Source organism: Sardina pilchardus, chromosome 3 (assembly GCF_963854185.1).
Source record: "Sardina pilchardus chromosome 3, fSarPil1.1, whole genome shotgun sequence".
Taxonomy (NCBI): domain Eukaryota; kingdom Metazoa; phylum Chordata; class Actinopteri; order Clupeiformes; family Clupeidae; genus Sardina; species Sardina pilchardus.
Genome location: NC_084996.1, coordinates 28,673,947 through 28,701,618, shown reverse-complemented (window position 1 = coordinate 28,701,618; position 27,672 = coordinate 28,673,947). Strand labels below are relative to the sequence as shown.

General features: G+C 47.2%; 1 protein-coding gene across 6 annotated transcripts in view; it reads left to right on the top strand.

Moving 5' to 3' along the window:
- The window catches only part of smg1 (SMG1 nonsense mediated mRNA decay associated PI3K related kinase), a 49,208-nt gene that overhangs the window by 5,022 nt on the left and 16,514 nt on the right, over positions 1-27,672 (top strand). For 2 of the 6 annotated variants that reach the window (XM_062532691.1, XM_062532686.1), the window contains exons 5-40: positions 396-454; positions 637-852; positions 1,334-1,472; positions 2,272-2,344; positions 2,457-2,581; positions 3,251-3,424; positions 3,774-3,995; positions 5,041-5,142; positions 5,724-5,999; positions 7,072-7,202; positions 7,470-7,631; positions 7,976-8,094; positions 8,360-8,447; positions 8,747-8,848; positions 9,009-9,149; positions 12,370-12,569; positions 14,158-14,354; positions 15,064-15,225; positions 15,434-15,588; positions 15,736-15,884; positions 16,433-16,637; positions 16,845-16,954; positions 18,410-18,554; positions 18,692-18,848; positions 19,482-19,602; positions 19,879-20,124; positions 20,570-20,845; positions 21,387-21,531; positions 21,988-22,126; positions 22,343-22,564; positions 22,869-23,049; positions 23,842-24,003; positions 24,784-25,004; positions 25,732-25,886; positions 26,191-26,413; positions 27,212-27,458. In XM_062532691.1, the coding sequence (XP_062388675.1) occupies positions 396-454; positions 637-852; positions 1,334-1,472; positions 2,272-2,344; positions 2,457-2,581; positions 3,251-3,424; positions 3,774-3,995; positions 5,041-5,142; positions 5,724-5,999; positions 7,072-7,202; positions 7,470-7,631; positions 7,976-8,094; positions 8,360-8,447; positions 8,747-8,848; positions 9,009-9,149; positions 12,370-12,569; positions 14,158-14,354; positions 15,064-15,225; positions 15,434-15,588; positions 15,736-15,884; positions 16,433-16,637; positions 16,845-16,954; positions 18,410-18,554; positions 18,692-18,848; positions 19,482-19,602; positions 19,879-20,124; positions 20,570-20,845; positions 21,387-21,531; positions 21,988-22,126; positions 22,343-22,564; positions 22,869-23,049; positions 23,842-24,003; positions 24,784-25,004; positions 25,732-25,886; positions 26,191-26,413; positions 27,212-27,458 (5,947 nt within the window). Of the gene's footprint in view, positions 1-395; positions 455-636; positions 853-1,333; positions 1,473-2,271; positions 2,345-2,456; positions 2,582-3,250; positions 3,425-3,773; positions 3,996-4,046; positions 4,075-5,040; positions 5,143-5,723; positions 6,000-7,071; positions 7,203-7,469; positions 7,632-7,975; positions 8,095-8,359; positions 8,448-8,746; positions 8,849-9,008; positions 9,150-12,369; positions 12,570-14,157; positions 14,355-15,063; positions 15,226-15,433; positions 15,589-15,735; positions 15,885-16,432; positions 16,638-16,844; positions 16,955-18,409; positions 18,555-18,691; positions 18,849-19,481; positions 19,603-19,878; positions 20,125-20,569; positions 20,846-21,386; positions 21,532-21,987; positions 22,127-22,342; positions 22,565-22,868; positions 23,050-23,841; positions 24,004-24,783; positions 25,005-25,731; positions 25,887-26,190; positions 26,414-27,211; positions 27,459-27,672 lie in introns of those variants that run through there. The other 4 variants (XM_062532690.1, XM_062532688.1, XM_062532689.1 and 1 more) reach the window with 4 other exon arrangements.

Genomic DNA, 27,672 nt, shown 5'->3' with positions numbered 1-27,672 from the left:
GAGAAAGGGCTGTGCTGTGTCTGTTTCTGTATTCTCCCCCACAGCCTGGGCTCAATTTGTTATGCATGAAGTAAGCGACTTCTGAACCTGATAGATTTGCGTGGCTGCAGAATTTTAACGAAGGATTAATGTATGTAGGATGTTTGTGTGTGTGTGTGTGTGTGTGTGTGTGTGTGTGTGTGTGCGCGTGTGCGCATGCGTGTGCCTGCGTGCCCTTGGCAGTTTCAAACACAGAGGTGATGCTTGGTTGACTTGATGAAAGGTTGTTAGACTTGGTGTGATGTGGCTAGATCTGTGGGAATTGTAAATGTTTCCCGTCCTCTGCACCATTTTGTATGTGAAGGGGTGTGTGTGTGTGTGTGTAATCAGACTTTTTTCTACCCCTGTTGTTACAGGTCCTTGTGAAGCAGCTCGATACTATCTTGAGCACCCTGAATGACATTTTGAACGAGAGGTAAGTAGGGTGACTGAGTCCAAACTCTACCACACCAATGCACACACTCTCTCTCCCCTGCCCTACCCGTCCCATCCCAGCCCAGCTGTGGGGCTCTTTTGAAGCCCAACTCCCCCGACGCTCCTCACTCCTGCCTGACACTGCTCTATCCCCCCCCCCTTTTCCCCCCTGTGTCCCTGCAGCAGTAAGCTCCTGCAGGAGCTGCGTCAGGAGGCAGCCGGGTGCCTGGGCCTGCTCTGCGCCGCGCTCAGCTACGAGGCCGAGAGGATCTTCAAGTGGATCTTCCTCAAGTTCAGCGCCTCCACCAAGGACGAGGTCAAGCTCCTGTACCTGGTGGCCACCTACAAGGCCCTGGAGACGGTGGGGGAGAAGAAGGCTTTCTCGCCAGTCATGCAGGTAGTGCGTCCACAGCCCCGGTGTGGGACTTGAGCTGCCTGGAGGCTATTTGTGCAGTTTGTTGTTGTGAATATTTAGCCATATCAGTATCTGTGGCTGTAATATGCACGTCATGAATATTTATATAGGCTAGATTTGTGTTTCGGTCCTCCTCAAAGACTCTCTGCATAAAGGATTGCATAGAGAAAGCTGGATTGGACTTTGACATGCTATCTGAATAAACCACCACTGAAATGCTGAATTGGTCACTCTCCCTTGCGCTTGTGAGACCTAAAGTTTCACACCTTCACTTTGTGACTTCATCATTTATTCATAAACGAGAGATTTGCCAGCCAGTGTAATCACAAAACTGGACTAGGCGCTCACTGAATATGCATGAGTGAAATGTATTCATCCGCCGTTCACCTTCCTGATGAATAAATGCATGCAGCGATAATGGCCGCGTTTGTACTGATGGCTGTGTTGTCTTTGTGTTCTGTTGGTCTCACCCCCCCAGCTGGTGATGAGCAGCCTGCAGTCCATCCTGGAGAACTTGGACACCCCAGAGCTGCTGTGTCAGAGCGTCAAGTGCATCCTGCTGGTGGCACGCTGCTACCCGCACATCTTCAGCACCAACTTCAGGGTGAGAACCGAGCACCTTCAGGCCTTTTTGTCCCCCAGTGTTGTTGATGTGTGTACGGGGCTTGTGTCTGTCTGTGTGCGTTGTGACCACACAAAACAATCTCTGTTTAATAGCAATGTTCAAGTTTGTAATTTAAAAAAAAAAAAAAAAAAAAAAACATTTTCTTTTTTTATTGTTATTTCCTTATTTGTTGGCCAAGTGTATGCACCCTTGAAGTTGCTTCGGACTCGTGCTGGAATGGGTTGACATACAGACTGACAGCCGTCAAGTTGTGGCTGATTAAAAAGAGCAGCAGCAACAAAACAACAACAAAAAAGATCCTCTTCTCTCATGGGCTCCATTATCAGTGTTTTAAAAGTTTAGTCCTGTTGAACTGTAATAGCCCAGGCTCTTTAGAGGAAAGATGAATCCCTGCTGTCTACTTATGCACAGCCCACTGAAACCAGAGACGGTGGACTGTTGCGGTAGTTAAGTCTGGCACATGTAACCAAGATCTGCTAACATCACTTCCAGCAGCTTTGAATCTCAACTTCAGAGCGAGCAAGAAATTCCCTGGTGCTGAGCTGAGCTGTGCTCCGCGCTGTGTGTGTTTGTCGGAGGGAAAATATCTCGGCTTGCAAAACAAGACTTGTTTCAAGCAAGAAACCCCCCTGGACTCATCACGCTGTGTATGTGTGTGAGAGAGAGAGAGAGAGGGGGAGAGTCTGTTGGTCTGTGGTTGTTTACATGAGTGCAAAGCCAAGCTGATTGCTAACAGCTTCTGACTGTGTGTATGTCTTTTTTTGTGTGTTTCCCAAAGGACACCGTGGACATCTTGGTTGGCTGGCATATCGATCACACACAGAAACAGTCGCTCACCCAGCAGGTGTCCGGTAAGGAGGAAGCCGTTTGCTTACTTTGTTTGTTTGTTTGTGTTTGGAAGTCGCTTTAGTGGAGTGAAGAGAAGTCGTCTCCATAACTTGTTAAACTGTGTGGTTTTGTCAGGCTGGCTACAGAGTCTGGAGCAGTTCTGGGTGGCCGACTTGGCTTTCTCCACCACTTTATTGGGACAGTTTTTAGAAGATATGGAGGCCTATGCAGAGGTATGGAACAGGCTGCTCTTTAGAGGAGTGAGTAAAATGTTCTACCGTGTTTATTGTTATTGCTTTTGAATGTTTTATGGTGGATCCGTGGTCTTTCACCACAGCTAAATTTGTAGCAAGAGGTGATCTGTTATTCAGATATTTAGATAATTGTTATCCTTACATAATTGCTATTTTTAGATAATTGATACTTTCCATTGATACTTGCCTCTTGTCACTTCTCTGTCATCCTAGCACTGTAGTCTTTAAGCAAACAAAGACACAGGATATATGCGCATTTATACCACTGCTTGGTCAAATTTCCTATTGTGATTTGGAACGTGCATTATTTTTCGATAATATGCACGGCTATGAAGTAGTTCCTTTTTTTGGGCTTATCACACTTGAATATTAATTCGCTAATGTGAATGTAACGGGAAAAACAGAAACGTTGTATCTAAGACAGCGGCAATATAAACAAAAATTATAGTAGCAGTGGTATAAGCAGGATAATCAACTCCGCGCCGTGTGGCGTCGGGACCTTAACACCACTTCCAACGTGCATTATTTTCCTAGAAACGCACAGCGCGTCGTTGATTATCCCTTACATATGTACATGGGGGCTAGAGAGATTACTTTTAGAGTTACCTCTGACTGTCCTACCGGTCAGTCTCTTTCTCTTACGCGTCTCTCCCTTCCCTCCTCCGCCCCTTGTAGGACCTGGGTCATGTGATTTCAGGGGAGGCGGTGGATGAGGACATCCCCCCTCCGACCGTCTCCTTGCCCAAGCTGGCCGCCCTGCTGCGGGTCTTCAGCACTGTGGTGCGCAGCATCGGGGAGCGGTTCAACCCCACGCGAGGGCCGCCCATCACCGAGGCCTACGTCACTGACGTAAGCATCTCCGGTGCTCTCTCAGAAGCCAGCGTGTTGTTGATGTAGACACGATCCACAAAACAAGCCTGTGGAGTCATAAACTGGAGTTTATTTTGTTGCTTTGCTTCTTGTGTGGGTTATCTAAAGCCTACCTTATACACTGACAGGACAAGACAAGATTTGAATGATTGTAGTCTTTTTTACTAATGTCCCTCATTCAAGCTTTACTCAAAAGACTACAATCTTTCCAGAATCTCTCCCAAATCTTGTCAAAGTCTGTCTGTGTAAGGCAGGCTTTAGATATCCGATGTCTCCAAATGATTACACAATTGGGTGACCTCTGACCCTCTTTGCTGTCCCGTACCAGGTGTTGAACCGTGTTCTGGCCTGCGTGACCACGGCCAGACAGGTGTTCTTCTCGGAGGCGGTCCTGACGGCGGGGAACGAGTGTGTGTGCGTGCTGCTGCTGAACCTGGACTCGAGCAGCACGCTGACGGACACGGTCATCGCGTACGGCCTGGAGCAGCTGGAGAGCTGCCAGGGCTGCGGCCCTGAATACAGCATGGCTGTGCTCAACCTGCTAACACTGGTGAGGACACACACACACACACACACACACGTGCTGCGGCCTTGAATACAGCATGGCTGTGCTCAACCTGCTAACACTGGTGAGGGGCGGTGGGGGAACGAGTATACGCTAAAACACACACATACACACACACACACACACACTCACTCTCGCACAAACTGCTAACACTGCTGGTGGGGGGAGAGGGAAACGGGTATACGCTAGAACACACGCACGCACACACACTTCACACAACCTGCTCATGCTCGAAAGGATATGCGCCAGAGGGTGACAGTTTTTAGCTTCACTACCTAATTTCATTAGTTCCCTTAGAGGTGCAGTTGACGACTTGTTGAGCAACATTTTACCACAAAATTAATATTATAGCTCACTTTAGTGTCCCTGTCAATCAATTTGAGATCTTGACTTGAGATAAGTGCGGCGTTCTCTTGTGGGTATTATGGCTCCGCTTGCTATTGAGTAGAACATGCATTAACGGCACTAATTGTTTTTAACTCTGCTAAGGGCAGATTGCATCAACGCATTATCAGGTTAACTTTGACAGCTCTGATATGCATCTCACACACCTTACACCACTCATACATTGCAAGCCTACCCACATTTCACACACTACACAGGCAGTAACATGCACCTCACACCACTCAGAAGCACACACTGCACTTACAAGCACACCTTACTTGTACGAGCATGCCCCACTACCCATACAGATACACGTGTGCGCACACACACAATACTCTCGTACAAGCACACCTTACTCGTGCGCACACACACACACACACACACACCTACCTACACACCTTGTATGAGCACACCTCACGCTGCCCATACAGGTATGTACACACACACTTCACACAGCTCATGGAAGCACACACACACACACACACACACACACACACACACTCACACACTCACAGATAGGGAAGTTAGAGATGAAGGTTAGTTGCTGTGCTGAGTGCGTCAGGTGCCTGGGGTGTTTTGTGGTGCGGCCACCGGCTGAGCTGAGCGTGAAAGGTTAACCTAACAGATGGCCGTGACCTTTTTGCAGATTGTCGACCAGATCAACACGAAGCTGCCGGCCACTTTTGTGGAGAAGCTGCTGGCTCCCAAATCCCAGCTCCTCGAGCTGCGCTTCCACCGGGAGAAGGAGGTAAATAAACCAGTTGGCACGCATGTACGCACGCCGCTAGATGTAGGAGACCACTGGAGACGTATGTTGATGTGTGTTGAGTACTACAATCACAAATGTCAGTGATGACGCCCTCAATCTAAAGGTCCATTATAATACAGCATAGTAGTAATGGACGCAAGAAATTGCTGTCGGGCGTAATTCTAGGTCTGCATGGTATAATTTTGGAATGACATAGTAGACTTGCTCCTCTCTAGGCATGACATTTCTGCGTGACCACTATGAACTGCATTTGTATTTTAACCTGCATAATGATATGGGCAGGTAGACACTAGGGCAGTCTTGTAATCACTGAACGAATGTTCCTCTGTATGTGCGAATATGTAAAGCAAATGTTAGGGGTGTGAGGGGTGTGATTACTCCTTAAGACCAGCGCCCACGGCGTTCAGCGGGCTCGACGTGCAAGATTTCAGACCCGTTTTCTATCCCTGTGCGGCTTGTAGTGGGCTTTGCTCCGTTAAAAACAACAGAGTTTTAATTTCTTTGCGTCGTGTACGTGTCCGGTGGGCACCGGCCTTTACCCTGCGTTTTGTGTCCTGCAGGTCATGTCCGCCGCCCTCGGTGTGTACCAGGCGCTGCTGAGCCTGAAGAACATCCCCATCCTGGAGGCGGCCTACAAGCTGGTGCTGGGCGAGATGGGCTGCGCCCTCAACAGCCTCCTGGCGCCGCTGGGCCTGCCCCCGGCCTGCCCCAACATCCAGCACCCCGTCTTCAGCCAGCCCCCCGTCCTGCTCTCCCCCGACCGCGCCGAGTTCATCCTCATCTTCAACCTCAGCGCCCTCACCACCATCGGGAACACCAAGAACTCGCTTATCGGGGTGAGTGCTCGCTCGCTCACGATGAGATGGACGTTCACCTCACGGGCACCGACATTAGAGGCCTGGGGCCGGTTTCACAAAGAAAGACTCTGCCTGAAGGCTGACAATTGATTATATTTAAACCACAGTCAGAGATCAGTATTCATTCGTTGCACAAAGCTGTTTAGTTCAGACTGCGGTCCAATGGATTCTGGATAAAAGTAGGACCTTTTCTTTTCAATTGGAAAAGATGCCTGCTGAGTAAAGAAAGGCAGTGGGATGATTGACTGACTGACAGCTGAAAATCCTATTGGGCAATAGTCTGTCTTCAAATTTGTTTGACTGACAGTTATATCGAGAGAACTGGTATGTATTTACTGGAGATATTGAGTTAAGGAAAGACTGTAGATGCAGACTGAGTGGTTCAGCATGTGTTTTAGGCTTGTACAGTCAGGGCTGGTGGGGCTGTCACAGTTCTGTAAGATGAAACGGGATGTTTCTTTCTGGCTCGCTTTCGTTCTTGGTTTCATAGCCGTTATGTCCCAATTAGCGTTCACACTGCAATATGTGACCCTGTAAAGCGGAACCAGTCGTTTCGGTAAAATTAATTAAATTAAGTTATTGTGCTCACGTGAACGGCCATAAACTAAGCTTTCCAACGATATGTATATCGAGGGTATTACACAAACTATCGCTAAGATAACAGCATCCAAAGTTGACATGGTTCTCCTGTCACGATATGCCAGAAGAGGAGAAATCACCTTTTTAAGCAGCGCGTGCACAACGGGAATGACAGCAAATGTGTTGAATCTTCGCCGGGTTTAACAGTCAAAACGTATGTTTTTCCGTGAAATGCGTTCATGATATGAAACTGTAGACTGTATACAGTCGAATGAGGCGAAAACGTGAAATTCAACATTTTAACCCGGAAGTTTGTTATTGTTGATTTTCTCAAAATAACGTTGTGCGCAAAACGACTGATTTCGCTATGAATGGTCACATATGTCTTTTTTTCTTTCGCTCCCACACTCTCAGACCAAAATTTGTTGCATACTAATGTGTGTTTGTTTGTGTGTGTGTGTCTCCTGGGTAGATGTGGGCTCTCTCTCCAACTGTGTTTGCCCTGCTCAGTCAGAACCTGGTTCTGGTTCACTCCGAGCTAGCAGTCCACCACCCCACCATCCAGTACTCTGTGCTCTACACCCTCTACTCCCACTGCACCAGGTAAGCGCACGGCTCCAAACCACTGCGCTGGCGTACACGCTCATAGTTTTTGCTTTTAGCCGTTGTTATCGTAGACCTGTACTGTGATGTATGATCTGAAGATGGCTGTTTGTGGTCAGTGCATATGGTTATGTATTTGTACTTGACAATTTATTTAAATCCCCTCTTGTTTTATTATTTTCTCTTTATCTCTCTCTCTCTCTCTCTCTCTCTCTCTCTCTCTCTCTCTCTCTCTCTCTCTCTCTCTCTCTCTCTTCTCTCTCTCAGACATGATCACTTCATCTCCAGCAGCCTTAGCTCCTCCTCTCCCTCGCTGTTCGACGGCGCAGTCATCAGCACAGTCACCACGGCAACCAAGAAGCATTTCAGCACGCTGCTCAGTCTGCTGGGCATGTTGCTAAGCAAAGAGCACCTGAACCCGGAGGCCAGGTAGCACCAATCACAGTGCTTTGTGCATTGCTCGCTTGCCAAACCCCCCTGAACCGACTTCTCAGAAGCCATTATGATTATTTTAAGGCTAGGCCCCCACAGTCCTTTGTGTTGGTGTGAGTCATTAGGCCTGTTTTTCGGCACTGCTGTTAATTGAGCTAGAAGGTTAGACTGATCCATCAATTGGAATGCCCAACCCTTACAAGATCGAATAATAAAGACTCCCTCACATTCAGTTGTTGGTATAGGGTGTGTGTGCGTAAAATCATTTTATTTCATCATCCAATGGTTTACTCTTAGTCCATAGCTACAAATGGTCTCTCTCTCTGTTGTGTCCTATGCAGGAAGCTTCTTCTCACCTGGTCTCTGGAGATGTCGCTAATGATGAAGAAATCGGACACCTACTCCCCCCTCTTTGCCCTCCCCTCTTTTCACAAATTCTGCAAAGGTCTATTGGCAAATGGTGAGGAGTGTTATGTTAATCAGTGCTGTGCCCAGTCATTCTGTTTGAAAGGGTCTCGCCTCTGCCTAGATTTTTAATTGTGTTCAGATCGTTAGAGGGATTCCGAGATAGAAAATGCTTCGAGTTATTGAGCAAGGGGATAAATCCTTTACTGCCTGAGCGCAATAATGACACCAGGGACTGAATTCTAATTGTGGTGTTGATACAAGTTTAAATGGATTGTCTTGGCCTGCGCATTGATTCCCGTATGTAATGACTGTTTTAGCTCTGAATGAAGATCCGGCCATGTGCCTCCAGACGTGCAACAGTCTGCAGGTGCTCTCCTCGTCCCTCTCCCCTGAGCTGTTGCAGAGGTGAACAAACTCACTCTTCCTCACGGATTCACTTCTCACACTGGGCGCTTCCTGCTAGCATTTAGAGAAATGTACATCTTGATGATGCCTGTCCTGCATATTTGCTGCCTGTTACAGCTTAGTTTCCTATGTTTCTGTGGGTTTTTAAAAAATATTTTGTGGTATGTTTTTTGTTCTGTTTTTTTGCCCCTAATAATTGATAGCACTCTGCCATTTTTTTTTCTTTCTGTTTTAAAGTCACTGAATTACAAATTTGTCCTATGGTTGGGCTTTAACGGTATGTTGTTGTGGTCGGTCAGGTGTGTGGACGTGTGCCGCGTACAGCTGGTCCATTCGGCCGTGCGAGTCCGCCAGGCGTTCGGGAAGCTGCTGAGGTCCATCCCACTGGCCGTGGCGCTGAGGTGAGCCCACGGAACACTGCCCTCTCCTCATTAAAAAAACCACCCACCCACTTGTTCGCCGCCAGTAGTGTCTCCCTGATGGCCTCTCTCTGTGTTTTTTGTGCTGGAGAGTAATTGGTGTTCTGTGCGTGCGGTCTCTCTCTCTCTCCCCCCCCGGCAGCAACCAGCACCATGTGGAGATCCAGGAGATCTCTCTGGCCATCCGCCGACACATGAGCAAGGCGCCCAGCAACACCTTCCACCCACAGGACTTCTCCGACGTCATCAGCTTCATCCTCTACGGCACCGTGCATCGCGGCGGGTGAGTGGGATGGAGGCCACGTGCAGACGTGCACGCACACACACACACACACACACACACACACACACACACACACACACACACACACACACACAGGGCCATCACACGTGATCTTAAAAGGCCTAAAGGAAATGTTTGTGTAGCTTAGATGTAACTACATTTGTGCGTATGCTCAGTGTGTGTGCGCGCGCACAGAAATACATTCACATAAATACACGTGTTGTGTGTATATAAATGCATGTTACATTTTTATATATATATATATATATATATATTAGTGGTGGGCCGTTATCGGCGTTAACGTGCTGCGTTATCGTGCAACTCTTATCGGGCGATAAAAAAAATATCGGCGTTAATCTATTCTCAAAGTTGGGCTGGGAGCTGGGTCTATACCACGCAAGCTATGATCACTTTCACCTTGATATCTTAGCGCGAACGCCAATGTTTAAGAGTGCGCCTGAAAAAAGTCTAGGTCGCACTGGTGCACCTGACGCTGCTCGGCTGCTTTCTTTCACAAGTTGTCATTGTAGACTATGCGTGCAACTTTACCAAACAGTAACCAATGATACATCCTCCCAACATGGACGATAAGCTCAGACCCCTCCCGAATGGCACCTGATCATTCATTCCTAATAGAAGTAACCCCCCTCTCCTTGGCCCGCTTTCTCTCCCTCTCCCTCTCCCTCCCTCTCCCTCACTCTCCCGTGCGCGCTCAATGGACACTCGCGAGTCGCGACCCGCCCCTCCACATCCACATTTAATCCAAATAAAACATTCACTATCGTGAAAGCAATGATGCATATACAAGACGTTAGCTAAATTAATATAAATTCCGGTTAGCATCATTGCTGCAGAAAGTTGATTAAAACTCTTACATTCAAGTCACTCTTGCATGAGTTGGATGATAATCTCAATACCAATGTTTTCCAAACTCCAAAACTCCAAAGGAGAAAAAGTATTAGCCCACATTGAAACTTATAGTAAACACACGTGGGGAAACTGAGCAGTCCAACTAGTAAACTATGATCAGGGATGTGATTCTTCCGGATTTATCCGGAAATCCGGATTTTCAGGCGTAAAAATGCGACCCTCGTGAATCATGCAAAATCGATGGTTTTTTTTTTTAGGGGGGGGGGGGGGGGTATCTGTAGCCTAACACAGACCATTGCTGTAGGCTGAAAGTGCGCAGAATTTATGCATTTACATAACAATATTTACAAAATTTTCTCGGGGGAGACCAATAATATGCCGCTGACAATGACGACGGGTTTGGTGCTTATTTCATTCATCACTACGCAAGCCTTGTCCGTAGGCATAGTGGCAAAGTGAAAGCAGACGTGTTGATGAATGTTTGATGCAAGTTCGATGTGTGTGGTGAATTATTTGTTTCTTAGCTGAAGCGAAACGGTAAAGATCAAATTATTTGTTTAAAAAGATATCATTAATGAAGTTGTTTTTTGGCTTTGCCACGCGTTCGCGTCCAGTTTGACGTGTCTGGATTTTCCGATAATTACAGCAATCTCGTGATGCTGATATTGACTTTTAATTTCTGCGCGTGTAAACTATAGTCTAGGCTACTGTGCTTGAAGTTAGCTGTGACAGACTAGCCTACTGGTTTTCATCGTTTTAACCACAAAGCCTGTCTACCGTCCTTAGGTCTACTAAATTGTTTAGCTAACAATTGTCATTTCGCGTTTGTCCAGCCGTTCACATCCGTGCGCCCCATGTCATTCAAAACATATTTCGGTATTAGGCCTAGCCATCTGCAAACGTATGACGATAGTGCTGAATTTTTAGTGGAAATTGCCCACTGTAGCATTGTGCTGATAGAAAAAAGTCGCCTATTTAAAGACACAGTCTGAATTTTAATCCTAGCTCTCCATTTAGTTAGTACGTGCACTTAGACAACTAGTGATGTAGCCTACTGTATAACAGTGCCTGTAATTTATTTTAGGAGGAGAGTTAGGACATGTTACTTTGGAAGGAGAGGGAGTGCTGCACTTAAATACAACAACTTTCAAGCAACCTCTTCAATCAGCATCAGTGTCAATAGGCCTATGGTTCACTATATTGTACAGGACTAGAGGACTGTAAGGGCTATATGTTATCAAGTAGGCCTTTACTAAATAATGTAGTCAAAATGATAACTTTATGTTGGTTTAAGTTAAAACAAAACATGTTATGAACTGAGAGAATACATGGTTCTACATCATGTTATCATGATAGCCTACATATTTCAGCCATATCTGGTTTAGTCTTGAGTAGGCCTAGGTTACTTTTCTATAAATGAGTTTCTTTAGGCCTTATAGACTATATTGTAATATTTTATAATGTTTGAAATATATTTATCAATAGTTCTCAAAAGTCATCAGATGTCGTCATTTAAGGGGTTATTTTTCAAAAAATGTCTCCTAGTAAATGACATTTATGACGTGCACAGTAGCCGACACTACCGTACCTTAACTATATACACGAGAGCAGCAGTTCACAAACTTTTTTTTACACGGGGGGGGGGGGGTATATTTTCCTGCTTTTTTGTCCTTTGCCAATCACATCCCTGATGATAAACTAGCCACCTATGCTAGGCTTTGTTTACATTTTGAGGTTTCAAGCAGACAGCTGAATTAAAGAGGCAGAGTTGTAATATAGTAAGCTGCAATATGCATAAAGTGTGCCGTCATGAATATCAGACATTTCAGTATGTAGAATAGGCTTATATAAATAATTTTGTATAGAAAAAAATCTTTTATTGTGTTTCAAGCTTTTTCTAGACTTTTTGTTGTTAAAAAATCATTATATGAAAGGACAGCAATAAAAAGGGGCCCTTTTAGCGTTAAAGGCGATGCAATGAAAAATGTGGGTGCACCTAAATTTTGCGCTGGTGCACCTAAAATTAATCTAGATTAATCTAAATTAATTTCAAGATTACAGTGAGATTAATCTAGATTAACAAAATTAATCTATGCCCACCTCTAATATATATATATATATATATATGTATATATATATATATATATATATATATATATATATATATATATATGTATGTATATATGTATATGTATGTGTGTGTGTGTGTGTGTGCACATAAATTCATTCACATAAATGTTGGGTTGTGTACATGTAATATATGATTGTGTTGTTTGTGTGTGTGTGTGTACATAAATACATTCACATAAGTACACATAACATATGACTGTGTTGTGTCTGTGTGCTGCAGGAAGGAGCCGTGGCTGGAGCGCCTGTACCACAGCTGCCAGCGCGTGGAGAAGCGCGAGTCCCAGTGTGTGCCGCGGGCGCTGCTGAAGGCCGAGGCCGTGCTGTGGCAGTGGGCCGTGTGGGAGGCCGCCCAGTTCACCGTGCTCTCCAAGCTCCGCACCCCGCTGGGCCGGGCACAGGACACCTTCCAGACCATCGAGGGTGAGTGGGCAGGGGGGGGGGGGGGGGGTACGGTCATGGGTGGGAGCTGATGTGGGGGCATATCCACCCCCTGGCTGGGGCGGGCATCTCAAGTACATGGTTTTAAGGTTAACCTGGGTAAATTAACTCTAAATGATGTGGAGAATCTCCCAGTAGAAGCTTCCAATTGTTTTGTTTTGTTTTGTTTGTTGAATTAAGCTGAGGGCCTCTTCTACACATAGTTATGAGGTTTACTGCTGATTCAGAGGGAACTTATCCGGGATAGTCGCCAAACCACACACGTCCTAAAATCTCTGTGGCGTCGGGTCTGACTTGATGGGAATCTATTTCTCTCTCTTTTGTGTTGGCGTTTCATAGGGATTTCGTATGCAAGCATTGTTAAGCAACAATGCCTCGTTACAATGTCTCCTTAGTCAAAGAATGTAGTAGTAACTACTGTGTGGTTTTGTTTTTTTATTGTATTGACTTGGCTTGGCTTATAGGTTTTCTGTATTTGTCTGGGTGAATTTGTTCTTTGATGCAGTGGGAAACCCAGTCAGCGCACACATCTCCTTCCCACCCGTCCACCATATGCTCATGTTTAGCCTCATGGCTGCTGATGCTGTGTGTGGCCTTGTTCGCAATACAAACGGGCTCCACAAACAGCTGTCTGTCAGCAGCCTACATGTGCAGCAGATAAGTGTGTGTGTGTGTACAGTTTTAGGGCACATGTTCCGTCTCTCTCTGCGTTGAGTTGAATCAGCTGTGGAGACCTATTTATCCGTCAGCTGTATGTGCGTATGTGGAGAATATATGTTCCGTCCACAAGACCTTGAAAATATATAGGTGCATCGCCGTCTGCATAGAACAAAGGGTCAGGGACCATCTTTCAGACCTGCCAACATGTACGCATTTTGCGTGGCGCCGGGCACACATTTTGACCTCCTAGTATGCTTGTACGATTCCATGCTCTTAACTACGCATTTTCGTTTGATCTCGCATTTCGTCAGTTTCAGTGAAGTTGTACTCTTGTATTCTTTTAAGGTTGGCAGGTATGCATCTTTCATAGTCTCTGCTCTGTGTACACCCACCACCAAAGTGGAAGTATTTCAGAATGTGCATAATGAGTTCCAAAAAGACTTCAGATTTCTGTGGAATGAGTAGCATCAAAACAAGTAGTTCAACTTGACTGACTGAATGCTGTTGTCAGCTCTTTAAATAAAAAGTGGGTTGTTTTATTTAAAAAAGGAGTGTAAAAGTGTTCAAGGCAGAGCACTTCTTGCAGAGACAGACTGAATCAATTTTGAGTTAGGGTGTTAGGGTCACTAATTGGGTGAGTGAGGACAAATGTGTGTGAAAATTAGCCAATTTCAGACAGCGCTTCGTTTACCAATGAGATTATTCCATGCTGGAAGCTGCACTGGTACCACGAAGGAGTGCGTTGGTTCTTGGATATATTTCCAATACAGGAGTTGTGTGCTGCCACTCCACTGTGGTTGTGTAGCCTCCTGTCAACCGGCTGTCCCACAGTTCCCACTCCCTTTCCTGTGGCACAGCTGTGTGTGTGTGTTTGTGTTTCTGATCTGGTGTTGTCCTCTGTCCTGCCCAGGGATGATCCGCAGCCTGGCGGCGCACAGCCTGAACTCGGAGCAGGAGCTGAGCCAGTGGAGCGCGGCGGAGAGCGACGAGGGCCACCACACCAACCAGCTCCGGCTGGCCCTGCTGCTGCAGTTCCTGGAGAACCTCGAGAAGCTCATGTACAACGCCTACGAGGGCTGTGCCAACGCGCTCACCGCGCCACCCAAGGTTGGTACACCTCTGAAAGCTATTCCTGCCCTCGTTACGTTACCTTACCTCCGTTATTATTGCCCATAGTAAAACACTTAAACGAATGCTGCTTGGTGTTGGGAAGTTGTTAAAAGATCTTGAAACAGGCGGTGGTGCCCACTGTTCCTGTCGATAGGTCTCTGTTAGTTGTCCTGGATAATAAAGTGTGTGCTAATGTAATGCAACACTATTTACTGGAATAAAACAAACCAAAAAGAGTAGATAAGTCACCAATACTAGAAAAGACCCATAAGGCAATACACTGCCTTCGGAACCTGCCCTTGTTATAACCCCTCTGTACACTTTCAAAGTTAACAACACTTGGTGTGAACAGGGTCCCTGCAGGCAAACCTACCACCAAAGTGTAAGGCTGGTTTGAACCTTGTCAGTGGTTTGAGAATAGTGATTTTATTTTGACCTGCTGCCTGCTGCTCCAGGCTATTCATCCATTTGGTTGTTAATGCAAACCATAGTCTGGCTCAAAGCTCCTCCAATGAACATAATTTTGCTCCCAAAAGAAAGTGTGATCTCCTTGTCATCCATAAATGCACACCAGGTTGTTTTGACTGTGGGTCTTTCCTTTAAGCATATCGAAGTCATAACTTTGGTATCATGACACTAGCACTGAGGTTAACTGGCTCAAAAGCGGTATCCATGTGGGAGGTCTCACTTTCTGTGTCGTTTGCAGGGCATTCGGACGTTCTTTTACACCAACCGACAGACGTGTCAGGATTGGCTGACTCGAATCCGCATGGCGCTGATGCGCGTGGGGCTGATGTCGGGCCAGCCGGCGGTCACTGTCCGTCACGGCTTCGATCTGCTCGCCGAGATCAAGAACAGCAGTGCACAGGTGAGGCCTTGCCTATTCACCTAAACAGTTCCCCATATAAAACCGAAAACGTGTCTGTTGGCATCCTTTGGAGTGCATGGTGCCCTAAATTTGTGTGTGTGTGTGTGTGTGTGTGCGCGCGCGCCCCCCCGCTTTTCCCTTCCTGCCCCTCTTCCACCTGTGCACTGGCTATACGGTATAATGAGTGATGTGTCTGTGTGCTGTGTAGGGTCCGGAGGTGGAGGTTCCCCTGATGATGCTGGTGGAGGCCCTGTGTGAGCTACGCTGCCCAGAGGCCATACAGGGCCTGGCCGCCTGGAGCCTGGCCAACACGGGCAAGAGCCTGGGCTGGGTCGGCTCCGTGGCCCTGCAGGCCGAGGGAAGGTGAGCGGCCAAACGCTGGATAATGCATTTCCTTTTTCTTTTCTTTGTCAAAGAATCAAATAAATATCAGTAAACGTGACTTTTCTTATTGGATTGGGGACGTTGGATTTGGCATCAGAGGTTGTAAACGCTCTCCTTGTTGTCCAGGTTTGAGAAGGCGGCGCTGGAGTATCAGGAGCAGCTGTGCGCGGTGACGGGCATGGACTGCTCCATCAAGGGCTTCGACCACTCGCTGCTCAAGCTGGCCAACTCCAACAGCAGCAGCAGCACCGCCAGCCCCAAGCACGGCAGCAGCGGTGAGCAACGGCACAACGGCACTACAGGCCACAACACCACTCAGCTCTGCACTTTACCGTACCGCACAACACGACATAACAGCACTGCACTGTGCAGAATACAATGAAACTGTAATAATAACGAGCAAGCACGCACATCCAAGTTCTGAAAACTGGGTGCAAAAGTGAAAAAGTCCGCTACACCATGTCTGATGAAGGGCTAACGCCTGAAACATCACACATTAAATTTCTATTCAGAGCTCATGGTGACGGGGACTTTCTTTCACTTACAGAATACAAAGAAACCCTTATACTGATCATTTCCTGCTTCCTTTGTAATACTCTGTTGACTAGATAGAAGGCCCAGTTAGCATAATGGTCCAGAAATGACCATTTGGGATCTATGAACTTGAACTGTGACATTAGCTGTTGGCGGTCTGAAGTGAGACTGTGGCTTAAGTAAGTCTTCCGATTTAGGCACAGTGTGTACTGTAGTTGTAGTATTTGCAGCTGATGTCGTCTCTAGAGTTTTTTTTATAATGCTTGTTGTGACCTTTGCCCCATCCCAGGAGACGGCAGGAAGACCGTGTTGCTGAAGTCGAGCGATTGCTCCTCCGAGGTGGTGAACTTCCTGGCCAACAAGGCATGCGAGTGCTACGTGTCCCTGAGCGACTGGGCCTCCGTGCAGGAGTGGCAGGCCAGCATGCACACCCTCAAGAAGAACAGCAGCAACAGCGCCGCCGTCAACCTCAAGACAGACTTCAACTACATAAGGTGTGTCTGTGTGTGTATGTGAAAGATGTGGGAGAAGAGCTGAGAACATTTTTTTTTTTTTTTCTCAGTGAATGTATTAACACGTGCAAATTTCTGTCTTCAATTTAGTTTCCAGCTAAAGTTTAAAATAAAGTGTTTTTTTGGTCTCTGATTGTGCTTTGCGTGAGTCAGGTGACAATATTTGTTTTTGTGTATGTGTTTGTCCAGAGCTCTGACCAGGTTTGAAGATGGAGATTTCCCAGAATGCCGCACACAGCTGGAGCTTTTGCCTGGGGAAGACTATGGCTTGCTGAACTCCAGCACCAAAGACAAACTAGGTACTGCATACAGTTATGTACTATAGACCATGTCCACACCATTCCGTTTTAAAACGCCATTTAATAGCTTATATGATCTCCATCCAGACGCGAATGTGTAATGGAGAAACATCAGACTGACGAGGTCTAATCAGGAAGGGAACACAGGCTTTTACAGCATCGTTTTAGATGTTTGCCTATTTTGCTGTCCACATTAAAACGTAACGTTGGAGTTTACTGATGAAAATGGGCCTGACAGCATCTTCGAATCGATCCGTTTTAGATTCAAACAAATACAGATTAGTGTGAATGTAACCAGTCTCTCTGCTGCTGGTGTTTCACTGCAGAGTATTTGCCTTCCAGTGCATATGATTTATGCAGTTTATCTAACAGTGGTCTCTTAGGAACATAGTCTGACATTAGCAGTGCATTAGAACCATTCAGCTGCTTGAGCCTCAGAACCATCCTTAAATCCCAATGTGCTAATGGCATTTTAATAATCCGAAAATGGCCAAGAATCTTAATTAAATCCACTGAACATATTTCTTTAGAGCCATACACTAGATATAATGATAAATGTCTGTTTTTCTTTCGTTTTTTTTTTATGTGTTTTTTTATTTTCTTTGACTACACTAAGTATATTTCTTTAGGGCAATATCGGTTTGACATCTACGCTTTTCTTTCATTTTTCGTGTGTGTGTGCGTGTGTTAGCATTAGTGGGAAATACTAGCGAAAATAGATAAGCATTTATAAGACAATACTTATCACAATTATTAGACTTAGGCAGAGTCCAGATGTTCAAGATCCAGGCTTTACTTTACAATAACGCGCGTCAAGGGAGAATCACAGCATCAGCTCGGAAGCGTCCACAATCATTCTAATTACAATCATGACAGAATTGGTCTTTTAAGCCCAATTTACAAAGGTGTGGCTTAAGTGGTGGTCATAGGTGTAATGTCCTGTGATTGGCTTTCTCTTTCCTGCACTTTTGGTAGCCACACCCAGACACACCCACACCTTCCTAAACACACCTACTCAGGGTTCAGGTAATATCCACATATCTACCTACAGAAACATAATTTAGAATGTCATAAACATTCTTACACTTAAATCATTGTACTCCTTATAAGGAGACCAATGAAATGATACCAAACACAAATACATTCACATTTCATAACACAAGTATACATTTTAGCTATATCTGACCTCATGAACTCTGGTTTGAGATAACCCTGAAACAAAGGGAGTGAGGGATCAAAGGGCAGCGATCACAGGGGTTCAGCCAGTGATGTTTGCACCAAATGGCATGTCCGCAGGGTGCCCAGCTAGTGGTCAGAGAGACTCACACCTATATCAACATCTATCTTTATCTTAGAGATAAGGTAGACTGTTCTTGTGAATGCTCATGTGAATGTAGGCTCCAACAGGCCTAGGGCACAGAAAGGTCAATAATTTATTGCTATCACGTGTAACAGACTTGAAGCGGCTGCTGCCAGCGGTGCTGAGCCCGGACCCGTCGGAGCTGCAGAAGGCCATCGAGGTGCAGCTGCTGAGGAGTGCAGTGGGAGCCATCACCTCCACCAACCACGAGCAGGACCAGAAGATCGGCCCCTCGTCCGAGTGAGTAATGACCGTTGGCTGCCCTCAGGAGTTTAACCAGCTTATTTCTGTAGATGCACATTTTCCCCATCTCCCATTTTTTAGTTGCCTTTAACCTGTGTGTGTGTCTGTGTGTGTGTGTGCTCTTGGTGTCCCAGTCTGGTGAAGTACCTGAAGCAGACGGGCCGTATCTCTCTGGGTGCCCTGCGTCTGTCCACCCTGACGCTCTCCGGCTCCCTGCCCACCATGGGCACCATGCAGCTGCACTGTGCCAACGCCCTGGAGGGCTCCCTCACCAACCAGCTCCCCGCTGAGGTAACGCCTGGGCCAGTTGTATCTGTGGGTCTCTGTGGGCTAGTGTTTCCTCAAAGCCTGACAGGGGAGCTACACCAGGTGATTAACTGAAGCGTTCCGTTCGCAAAACATATGCTGCAGCTGTTAATCATCACTATGATCAATGGAAGTAGCTACACCAGACGTGACAGTGGCGTGCACATTGATACCCTTAATAGACCAGTCTTCTGAAATGAATTTTACGCACCGCGAACAGAACGCTTCAGTTACACGCCTGGTGTAGCTCCCCTGTTATTCCCAAATGCACCAGACTGCCGTGGTTTAAGAGTCAAAAAGTGAAACCGATGCACAGTTAGGCTTCAGTCATGCATCAAGTCATTATTTACATTGGCCGGGTTTCCCATATTCGTTAAGAACCTCTTAAGTGCTACGAACTTCTTAGGAGTGCTCTAAGAATGTTCTAAGAACGCTCCTAAGAAGTTCTTAGCACTTAAGAGCTACTTAAAGAATCTGGGAAACGCGGCCAATGTGTGTCTCAGTTGGAGAGCACTGGGGGTGGGCGGCATTGTTTTGTGTAGTCTGTAAAAGGAGCATGGCTAGTATGAAACGAGACATTTGATCCTCTCTTTCTCCCTCTCCCTCTCCCTCCTGCAGGACTGTCTGATCCCTCTGTTCAGTGAGGCCTTGAGTACATGTAAGCAGCAGGATGTGCAGCCCTGGCTGCACGCGCTCAGATACACCACATTCCAGCGGCAGCTCTACCTCAAGCAGAAAGGTACGGGGCAGGAAGAGTGTGTGTGTAAAATGACCGTATTAGTAGTTAATAGCAGTAGTAATTGTAGTTTGTGAAATGAGGTTGTGATGGTGGCATTTCTTTGCATAAATGTGAGTGTATTTGGGATTGAGATTATAGGTCTGTTTTTCCTAATCTGACGTCCTCTCCCTCGTTTGCTTTGAAATGCAAATACACTTCACGTCTACACACACACAGTGTGTAAAGTTATCTTCTCAAATATGGGTAAAAAAACGCACACTCCTCCTCCTTCCCCAGGCTCCTCCGCTCCCGTGGACTCTCACCTGATGGAGCTGTGTGTGACGGCGGTGAAGTTCGCCCGTAAGCAGGGCAACATCGCCCTGGCGTCGCGGCTGCTGGGCCAGTGCTGCGAGCCCCCGGCGGAGCTGCCCGAGGGAGGCGACCTGGTGCACAGCTTCAGGATGCTCTCGCTGGACGGCCCCGTCAAGGAGAAGTGGGGGCCCGAGCTGGAGATCGAGAGGGCCAAGGTGCTCTTCACTGCAGGTCAGGATTATCTATTCTCACTGGGATTAGGGTTCTCACCCATAGTGTGCTCTCAAATGTTTTGTGCTGGTTGGCTGTTTTTGTTTGAATTCGGCTGTTAGTTTCCATAGTGTCCATTTGAGATGGGTTAAGGCAGCTGAAAAAGGCAGCTACGTTAGTGTTAGGCACAGAGGCAGTAAGACTGATATGATGTGTGATTTTCTACATAAAGCTATTGTAAATGCTTGTCTACTTGCTCTTCATTTAAACATGAGATATAACACTGATATGTATTTTAAACAAAACTGTAGCATCATATTTGACTCTTAGTTCATATTACGTTAAGACGGTAAATAAAGAAAACAATAGTCAATGCAAAAAGGTTGAATGTAAATATTTATATTTATGTGTTTATAAAATAATGTGATGCATGTGATGGTAATTTGTGTTGTTTGGTTGACTGCAGGTCAGTCGCCGGGGGCGATGGAGATGCTGAGCTCGTGCGCGCTGTCCTACTGCCGCTCGGGGAAGTGCGAGCGCGCCGCCTGCCGCTCGGTGCTGACGCTCTGCAAGTGGCTGCTGGCCGACTGGAAGGACCTGACGCTGCAGCTCAAGCAGGTGGTGAAGCGGAGCAGCGCCGGCGCCCAGCCCAGCCTCTCGCCCCTCGGGCGCAACATCGCCGCCCTGCTGGAGCTGCCGCTGGAGGAGCAGGGAGTGCCTCGCATCACCAACGAGATCACCGGTACGGGGTGCCTGTAGAGCCGGGAGGACAGTGGCCTCATCTGTGGCTTATTGATTATTCGATTGAACTCAACTTCATTTTATTGATGCAGCACCGTTAATTAAGAATCAGTCTTGGTTCCCCCAAGGCTTAAGAGGGTATTAATTATCTGTTTCTGAAATGGCAATCTACTGCACACAACTGACTACTCTTCTGTTAAGTTCGGTATGCAGTATGCCGTTTCAGAGACAGCCTCTGGATATGCAAATTGTTTAATTCAGTTTGACTTTTAAATGGCTAGGCTGTGTTTTTGTCTCTGGAGAGGGGATGGGTAGCAAAGGCTTGTAATTTCAATTCGTTGATGGAGGGTTTCTTTACACCACGCTTTCATCTACAACGAAATTCATGCTAATATCCCTCATTAGTTTGAAAGTGCCAGATAAGTGGTTCCATCATGCTCTGATTGACAGTTAATGTTATTAGTCTAGTGTGTGTGTGTGTGTGTGTGTGTGTGTGTATGTGTGCGTGTGTTTAATTGTCCCTGTGCTCCCTTGCCCTGCAGTGAGTGTTGGAGTGGGAGAGCCTGACTTTGTGCTGGGCCAGCTTTACCAGCTGTCCACCTCCCAGGCTCCCGATGTGGCCAAGTCCTGGGCCGCCCTGGCCAGCTGGGCCTACCGGTGGGGCAGGAAGGTGGTGGACAACGCCAGGTGAGGATCTGACCGTCTGCACCATTTATCTCCAAAGCAGTCGTGTCTCAAGCTACTCTGTTTGTTTTTGTGTGCCTTGATCAGGCAAGCGAGTATTGGGGTTAGTTAGTAGCAGCAGTGTCTGTAATGGCCATGTGTAGAGTGAGCCTAGTCACTGGCACACCACAAGCCTCCATGAGCTTAAGGATGAGTTGCAGTTTGCTACAGTTACTGCCCCTCTACAGCTGAGGTGCATTCAGATTTGCAAACCTAGGCAGAGAGGTTTCAGTTTGCCTTGAGTTTTTGGCGATTGTTTGAAAGCAGTCTGAGGAGGTAGTTCTCCGCGAATATACCTTGAAGTGATACCGTTACAGTGGAATGTTTACACCAAATCGTTTATAATATAACTGTTCAGAGAAAACGTGTTCGCCCACACACCTTTGCTTTGCTTATTCGCATCTCTGCGTTCATTTGCAGTCAAGGCGAAGGCGTGCCGCTGCTCTCCGGCGAGAAGAAGGAGATCGAGGAGCTGATCCCCGCGGGCACCAGTGACGAGGACAAGGACACCATCTTCAGCATCCTGGGCCAGGCCATGTGTCGCCCTGCAGGAATTCAGGTGAGAAGAAAAACACTCGCCGTGACCTGGAGATGGATAAGGCGTTTCCACAACATCAACTATTCTCAGGCCTATTTTCATGGGAGGGTAGTGTTTGGAAAATATGTTAATATTGCAGTTAATATGTTGATGCTTTTTGCGCTCTTCTCATTGGGATTATGTGCTATTATTAATTCTAATTACATTCTGTGCGTGTGTGTGTGCGTGTGTGTGTAGGATGAGGACATGGCCCTGCAGAACGAGGAGGACGACGAGGACGACATGGTGGACGTGATCTGGAGGCAGCTGCTGGCCTCGTGCCCGTGGCTGTCGGAGGTGGAGGAGAGCGTGACGGAGGGCCTGATCCGCGTGTGGAGGACCGTGGTGGACCGCATCTTCAGCCTGTACCGCGTCTCCTGCCACGCCTACTTCACCTTCCTCAAGCTCAACGCCGGACAGGTCCGACACTTGGCTCACCAGCGCCGTTGTTAATTCTAAATGAGTCGGGAAAGTTTGAGCAGTCCTCTAGTTACCTTGTGGTTGATGTCTTCATTGGTGTTGGATGACAGACAAATATGTGTTATGGCTGACTGTGGGCTGATGCAATGTAATATGACTAATAGGGCCTTTTATAATATTTCTATTAAGACACACATCAGGCACAAGCCAGTCTCTTATGCCCAACCCTATTTATTCTGCTTGTGTCTCTTAATATGAAGCCAGTCTTTTCAAACGGCTCATTTTGGACTCATTCTCCTCTCAGGTGCCGATTGACGAGGACGACCCCAAGCTGCTGCTGGGCAACCAGAGCAGCAAGCAGAGCAACGACGACGTGATCGTCATGGCAACGCTGCGGCTGCTGCGGCTGCTGGTGAAGCACGCAGGAGAGCTGCGGGAGGAACTGGAGCTGGGGCTCGCGTCCACCCCCACCGCCCCCTGGAGAGGTACACACACACACACACACACACACACACACACACACACACACACACACACACGTGCCTGCAGCCACACAACAATGGCCGAAATGCCTGCGCCCCCACTACACAGCCAAGGATGCTCACCAGACACCTCTGCCCCCCGTCTGATGTCCCCTCACCTGGTCCTTGTCATGACTGCTTGACACTGATTGGCTTTTGGGGGGGTGGATGTGTTCCGATATGGTTGCTCCATCCAGTTTGACATGTTAATGCTACTTAATACAATGTTATGCAAGCTGCTGAAAATGCACATGCTTTGAAAATGGATTCCTGTTTGCTGTTTTTACTAAATCAACACAACAGCAGCCAGTACCAAGCCCTGCTTATCTTGTCATCACTGTTTAATAGGCTCTCTGTGTAACCAAATGGAGATGTTGACAGTAAGTGGTCGGTATGATGGATATTCCTCCTGGCCACGTCGCTCCATTTGAGAGGCCATGACCATGATGTTGCTCCTGCCACTTTGTTAGGACACTAGGATGGTGTTTGAACCTTGGCTGCTGTCTGAATGTGGCAGGGATTTGCGCAACAAATTGGTGCGAATGCACATGCCACTTAGGATGCAACCTGGCAGGATAAAAATCATTGACTCTAATAAACTCTAATTCAAATAATATTGTAATACTGTTGTAATAAAAGCGACTTGATTATTTGTTGCAGCTTTGTGATTCCAGCTGCAGCAGCTATTATTTATGAGCTATTCCAGCTGTGGCGGCCGTTATTTGCCCATTAATGTCCCGCCGCGTTTGTCTCCAGGCATCATCCCCCAGCTGTTCTCTCGGCTCAACCACCCGGAGGCCTACATCCGCCAGAGCATCTGCAGCCTGCTGTGCCGCGTGGCCCAGGACTCCCCCCACCTCATCCTCTACCCCGCCATCGTCGGCTCCATCTCCCTGGGCGGCGAGGCCCAGGCCGCAGGTAGGGCGACGCAGCGTCATCACCTCGTAGATAAGAGGATGTTCTCACAGGCTGTAGCCTCAGACCACACTTTCCTTAACCTGGTACACCAGTTTTGTCTGGCAAAAGAGCTGCAGCTGCTGTTGGTGCTGCTGCTGTATGTTTTATAGTCTTTTAGAATATAGTTTTGGAATATCATTTTCTATATATGTGACCATCTTCCCCGTTCTTGTAGTAGTGTGATGAGAGTAGTTAGGATGCTGCCAAGGAGTGTAATTCATTTCACATTTGTGTGCCAATTAAGTTAAAAGCATTGCATTTGTTAATTTCTTTGCTGTTTATTTTGTCTGTAGGCTACTTCCATACAGATTCTCATTCACTCAGATGTACAACCCTTGCATTGTAAACTAGTATGTAAATGAACATCGTATTTCATCAGGGTGATGAAACTTTTCTTGGCAAACCCTCAAACCCAGCCGTTCATTTACATATTAGAGATCCTGTAGCCGTGCTTACAGCAACAACTAATCAGTGGAAATTGGTGTCACAAAATTAGCATTTGCACAGAATTATCCCTCAAGTGTCTAGTTGTAAAGCAGAGGAAAGCTTATATTTGCATTTCACTTACACTTCACAGTGTTGCCTACACATAGACAAATGTATGGATATGCACGTTGTTACGACGTTGCAGTGTAAACTGATAACTTATACGTTCCACTTTCGGTTATGCTTGGCTTGCGGTGTAAATTCCCCAGTTAGTCTTTGGATATTGAGGCACCTTTTCTCCTTGACTGTCCACAGGTAACAAGCTGCCCTCGGCCTTGCCCACCTTCCTGGGCAACATCCAGGGCGAGGGCCTGTGTGGGGGCGGCAGCGAGGCGGGCAGCCCACCGGCGTCCCAGGAGAGCGGCCACGGCGAGGAAATGGTGCTCTGCTCCAGCGAGGACCAGGCCATGATGCAGGACTGCTACAGCAAGATCGTGGACAAGCTGTCCTCCGCCAATCCCACCATGGTGCTGCAGGTACGGCGTCCAGCGCAGAGACTGCCAAAGCTGCGTCGTGTTGTTCTTTAGAGTGTGTGTTTTTGTGTGTGTGTGTAGTTTTTGATATGCAGGCCTGATGGAGTTCAGGTGTGGTGCCTGAATTCAGGCTTGAGCTCGGCCATGTGCGATGTCAAGAAAGGCTATTTTCTCTGTTGCCTTTGAATGTATTTCATCATTTCAGGCACAGATCATTTCCTGTCTATCAGCCCTGCATATGCATTTTCTTAGCTAACCACCATGACGGTGCAGGTAAAGAGTCACTGAGACTTCCACAGCTGCGTAATCTGTTCAGATGAGGCGGCTCTCTCTTAGCTGTCGTCTGGAATGTTTTTCTGCACAGCACACGGAAACCCAAGATAAATATCTCGCACTGTGGGACAATAAAGTGAATTTTTATGCGTCAATGTGCTGGCTGGGGACAAGATACTTGGCTCTGAGCGTGTGGGTTTTGGTCTGCCAGCTCAGTGGGGAGTGCTTGTTAGCCTGATGTGGCTGACAAGGACATAGCCGCCTGACGGCCTGATCTTCATGAATGTTGAAAGGCTCCGCTTATTAAAGGGAACGATACCAGGAATAGACTCTAGATTCTGCCAGATTCGAAGAATTGAGAGAAATTAGCTAAAATGCTCATTGATGTAGATCATGGAGACATATTTACTGTCTGTGTTAACCGTATGTGTGTGTGTGTGTGTGTGTGTGTCCGTAGGTTCAGATGCTGGTGGGGGAGCTGCGGCGTGTGACGCTGCTGTGGGATGAGCTGTGGCTCGGCGTGCTTCAGCAGCAGCACATGCACGTGCTGCGCCGCATCCAGCAGCTGGAGGACGAGGTCAAGAGGGTGCAGAACAACAACACGCTGCGCAAGTAAGGCCCCTCATATCACGGAGCTCTCTCCAGAGCCTTATCTCCATCTGCTCATTCCACATACAGACTTTTCCCCCCAACACACAAGGTGCAAGTTAGTCACCCCACATCACTGTATTCCAATCTACCCAGTATTTATGTTTTACACCTACAGTGTACTCCCCCCTGCCCCCAAATATTGTATTTTGTCTTGCCAAGATGGCATGATGTTTGTTTGGCATCATTCATGTAGTCCCACCCTTTGCAAAATGTGGGCAGTGTTGAATAATGAGAGTTCTCACTGTGTGTGTGTGTGTGGCTGCAGAGACGAGAAGCTGGCCATCATGCGTGAGAAGCACTCGGCCCTGATGCGTCCGGTGGTGTTCGCCCTGGAGCACGTGCGCAGCATCACGGCGGCGGCGGCAGAGACGCCGCACGAGACCTGGTTCCAGGAGACGTACGGCGAGGCCATCAACAGCGCCCTGGAGCGCCTGCGCTGCCCGCAGAACCCCGCCAACCCAGCCAGCAGCTGGGCGCCCTTCAAACAGGTCAGTGGGCCCACCCAAACCTGTGTGTGTGTCTTTGTGTGTGTCTATTCTAGATGTTTCCTTGCGCTCACACATTTGACACACGATCAAGTGGAAGTGTAAACATTCAAATGTAGTTTGCAGCTCACTGTGTGAAATTAATGGAGGAAGTTGAAGCACATTTTGCCAGCTTAATGCGGGGGGTAGTATTTGTTTTGTATGGTAACCTTTCTTTTGCAGCGATCGCTTCACACAGTTGAATGCAGTGGGAGAGCCCTCCTACTGGGTTGAACCATCATGCATTAGTAACTGCTGTTTTCCTTAACATCTATGTTGCCGTGATAGGCCAGAAATGAGTCATCCGTAGCAGATAAAAACAAGACTGATTTAAAATGTCAGATAGTTGAAGTGTTTGAAAGCAACCAATTAGATTGGCTGTCGAGGTTGTATTTGGCTTCTACTGTGTTTGATATATTGGGGTTTTCACAATCACTGGCTACAGTGCAAAAATATTCCTCATTGATGCAATGGGTTTAGATGCCTAGTACTCGTTTGAAAACTTCAGAAGTCACAGCTTTTCTCCAGCCTAGCTCTACAGTACCTTTCTCATGGCTTTCACTCATTTCCACTCAGTGCTTTTTACTGCATATTTGGCTTGAGTATCTCAGGAGTTTACGAGGATATTCTGCTGCCAGCAGCATCAGTTTTCCAGCTTGTGCTGGCACTTAGCCTTCTTATAAAAGGATGTCTGGCTGCCCGTAGGTGGTTGTTTGTGTAATGTCCCATTATGTGACCTGGCTGTGTTTTTGTCGCGGTCAGATCATGCTGAGTCTCCAGCAGCGGGCCCAGAAGCGTGCCAGCTACCTGCTACGTCTGGACGAGATCAGCCCGCGCCTGGCAGCCATGGCCAGCACCGAGATGGCGCTGCCCGGGGAGGTGTCGGCCACCGACGCCCTCACCATCCAGAGCGTGGGCAACACCATCACCATCCTGCCCACCAAGACCAAGCCCAAGAAGCTCTACTTCCTGGGCTCGGACGGAAAGAACTACCCCTATCTGTTCAAAGGTAAGGCTTCCCTGGTCCCTGGTGTATTTTCTACCGATCAGATGTAAACAAGAAAACATCTATCTTTATGTAAAAGGACACATCTCCGCAACAAAATAATGTATGAGACTGAAGTTCTTATTTGATAATCATAAGACATAGGGGACTGTTTGAACAAAAAATGTTTGAAACGATACGGAATGACCCATATGGAAGCTATTTGCACCCTTGATAT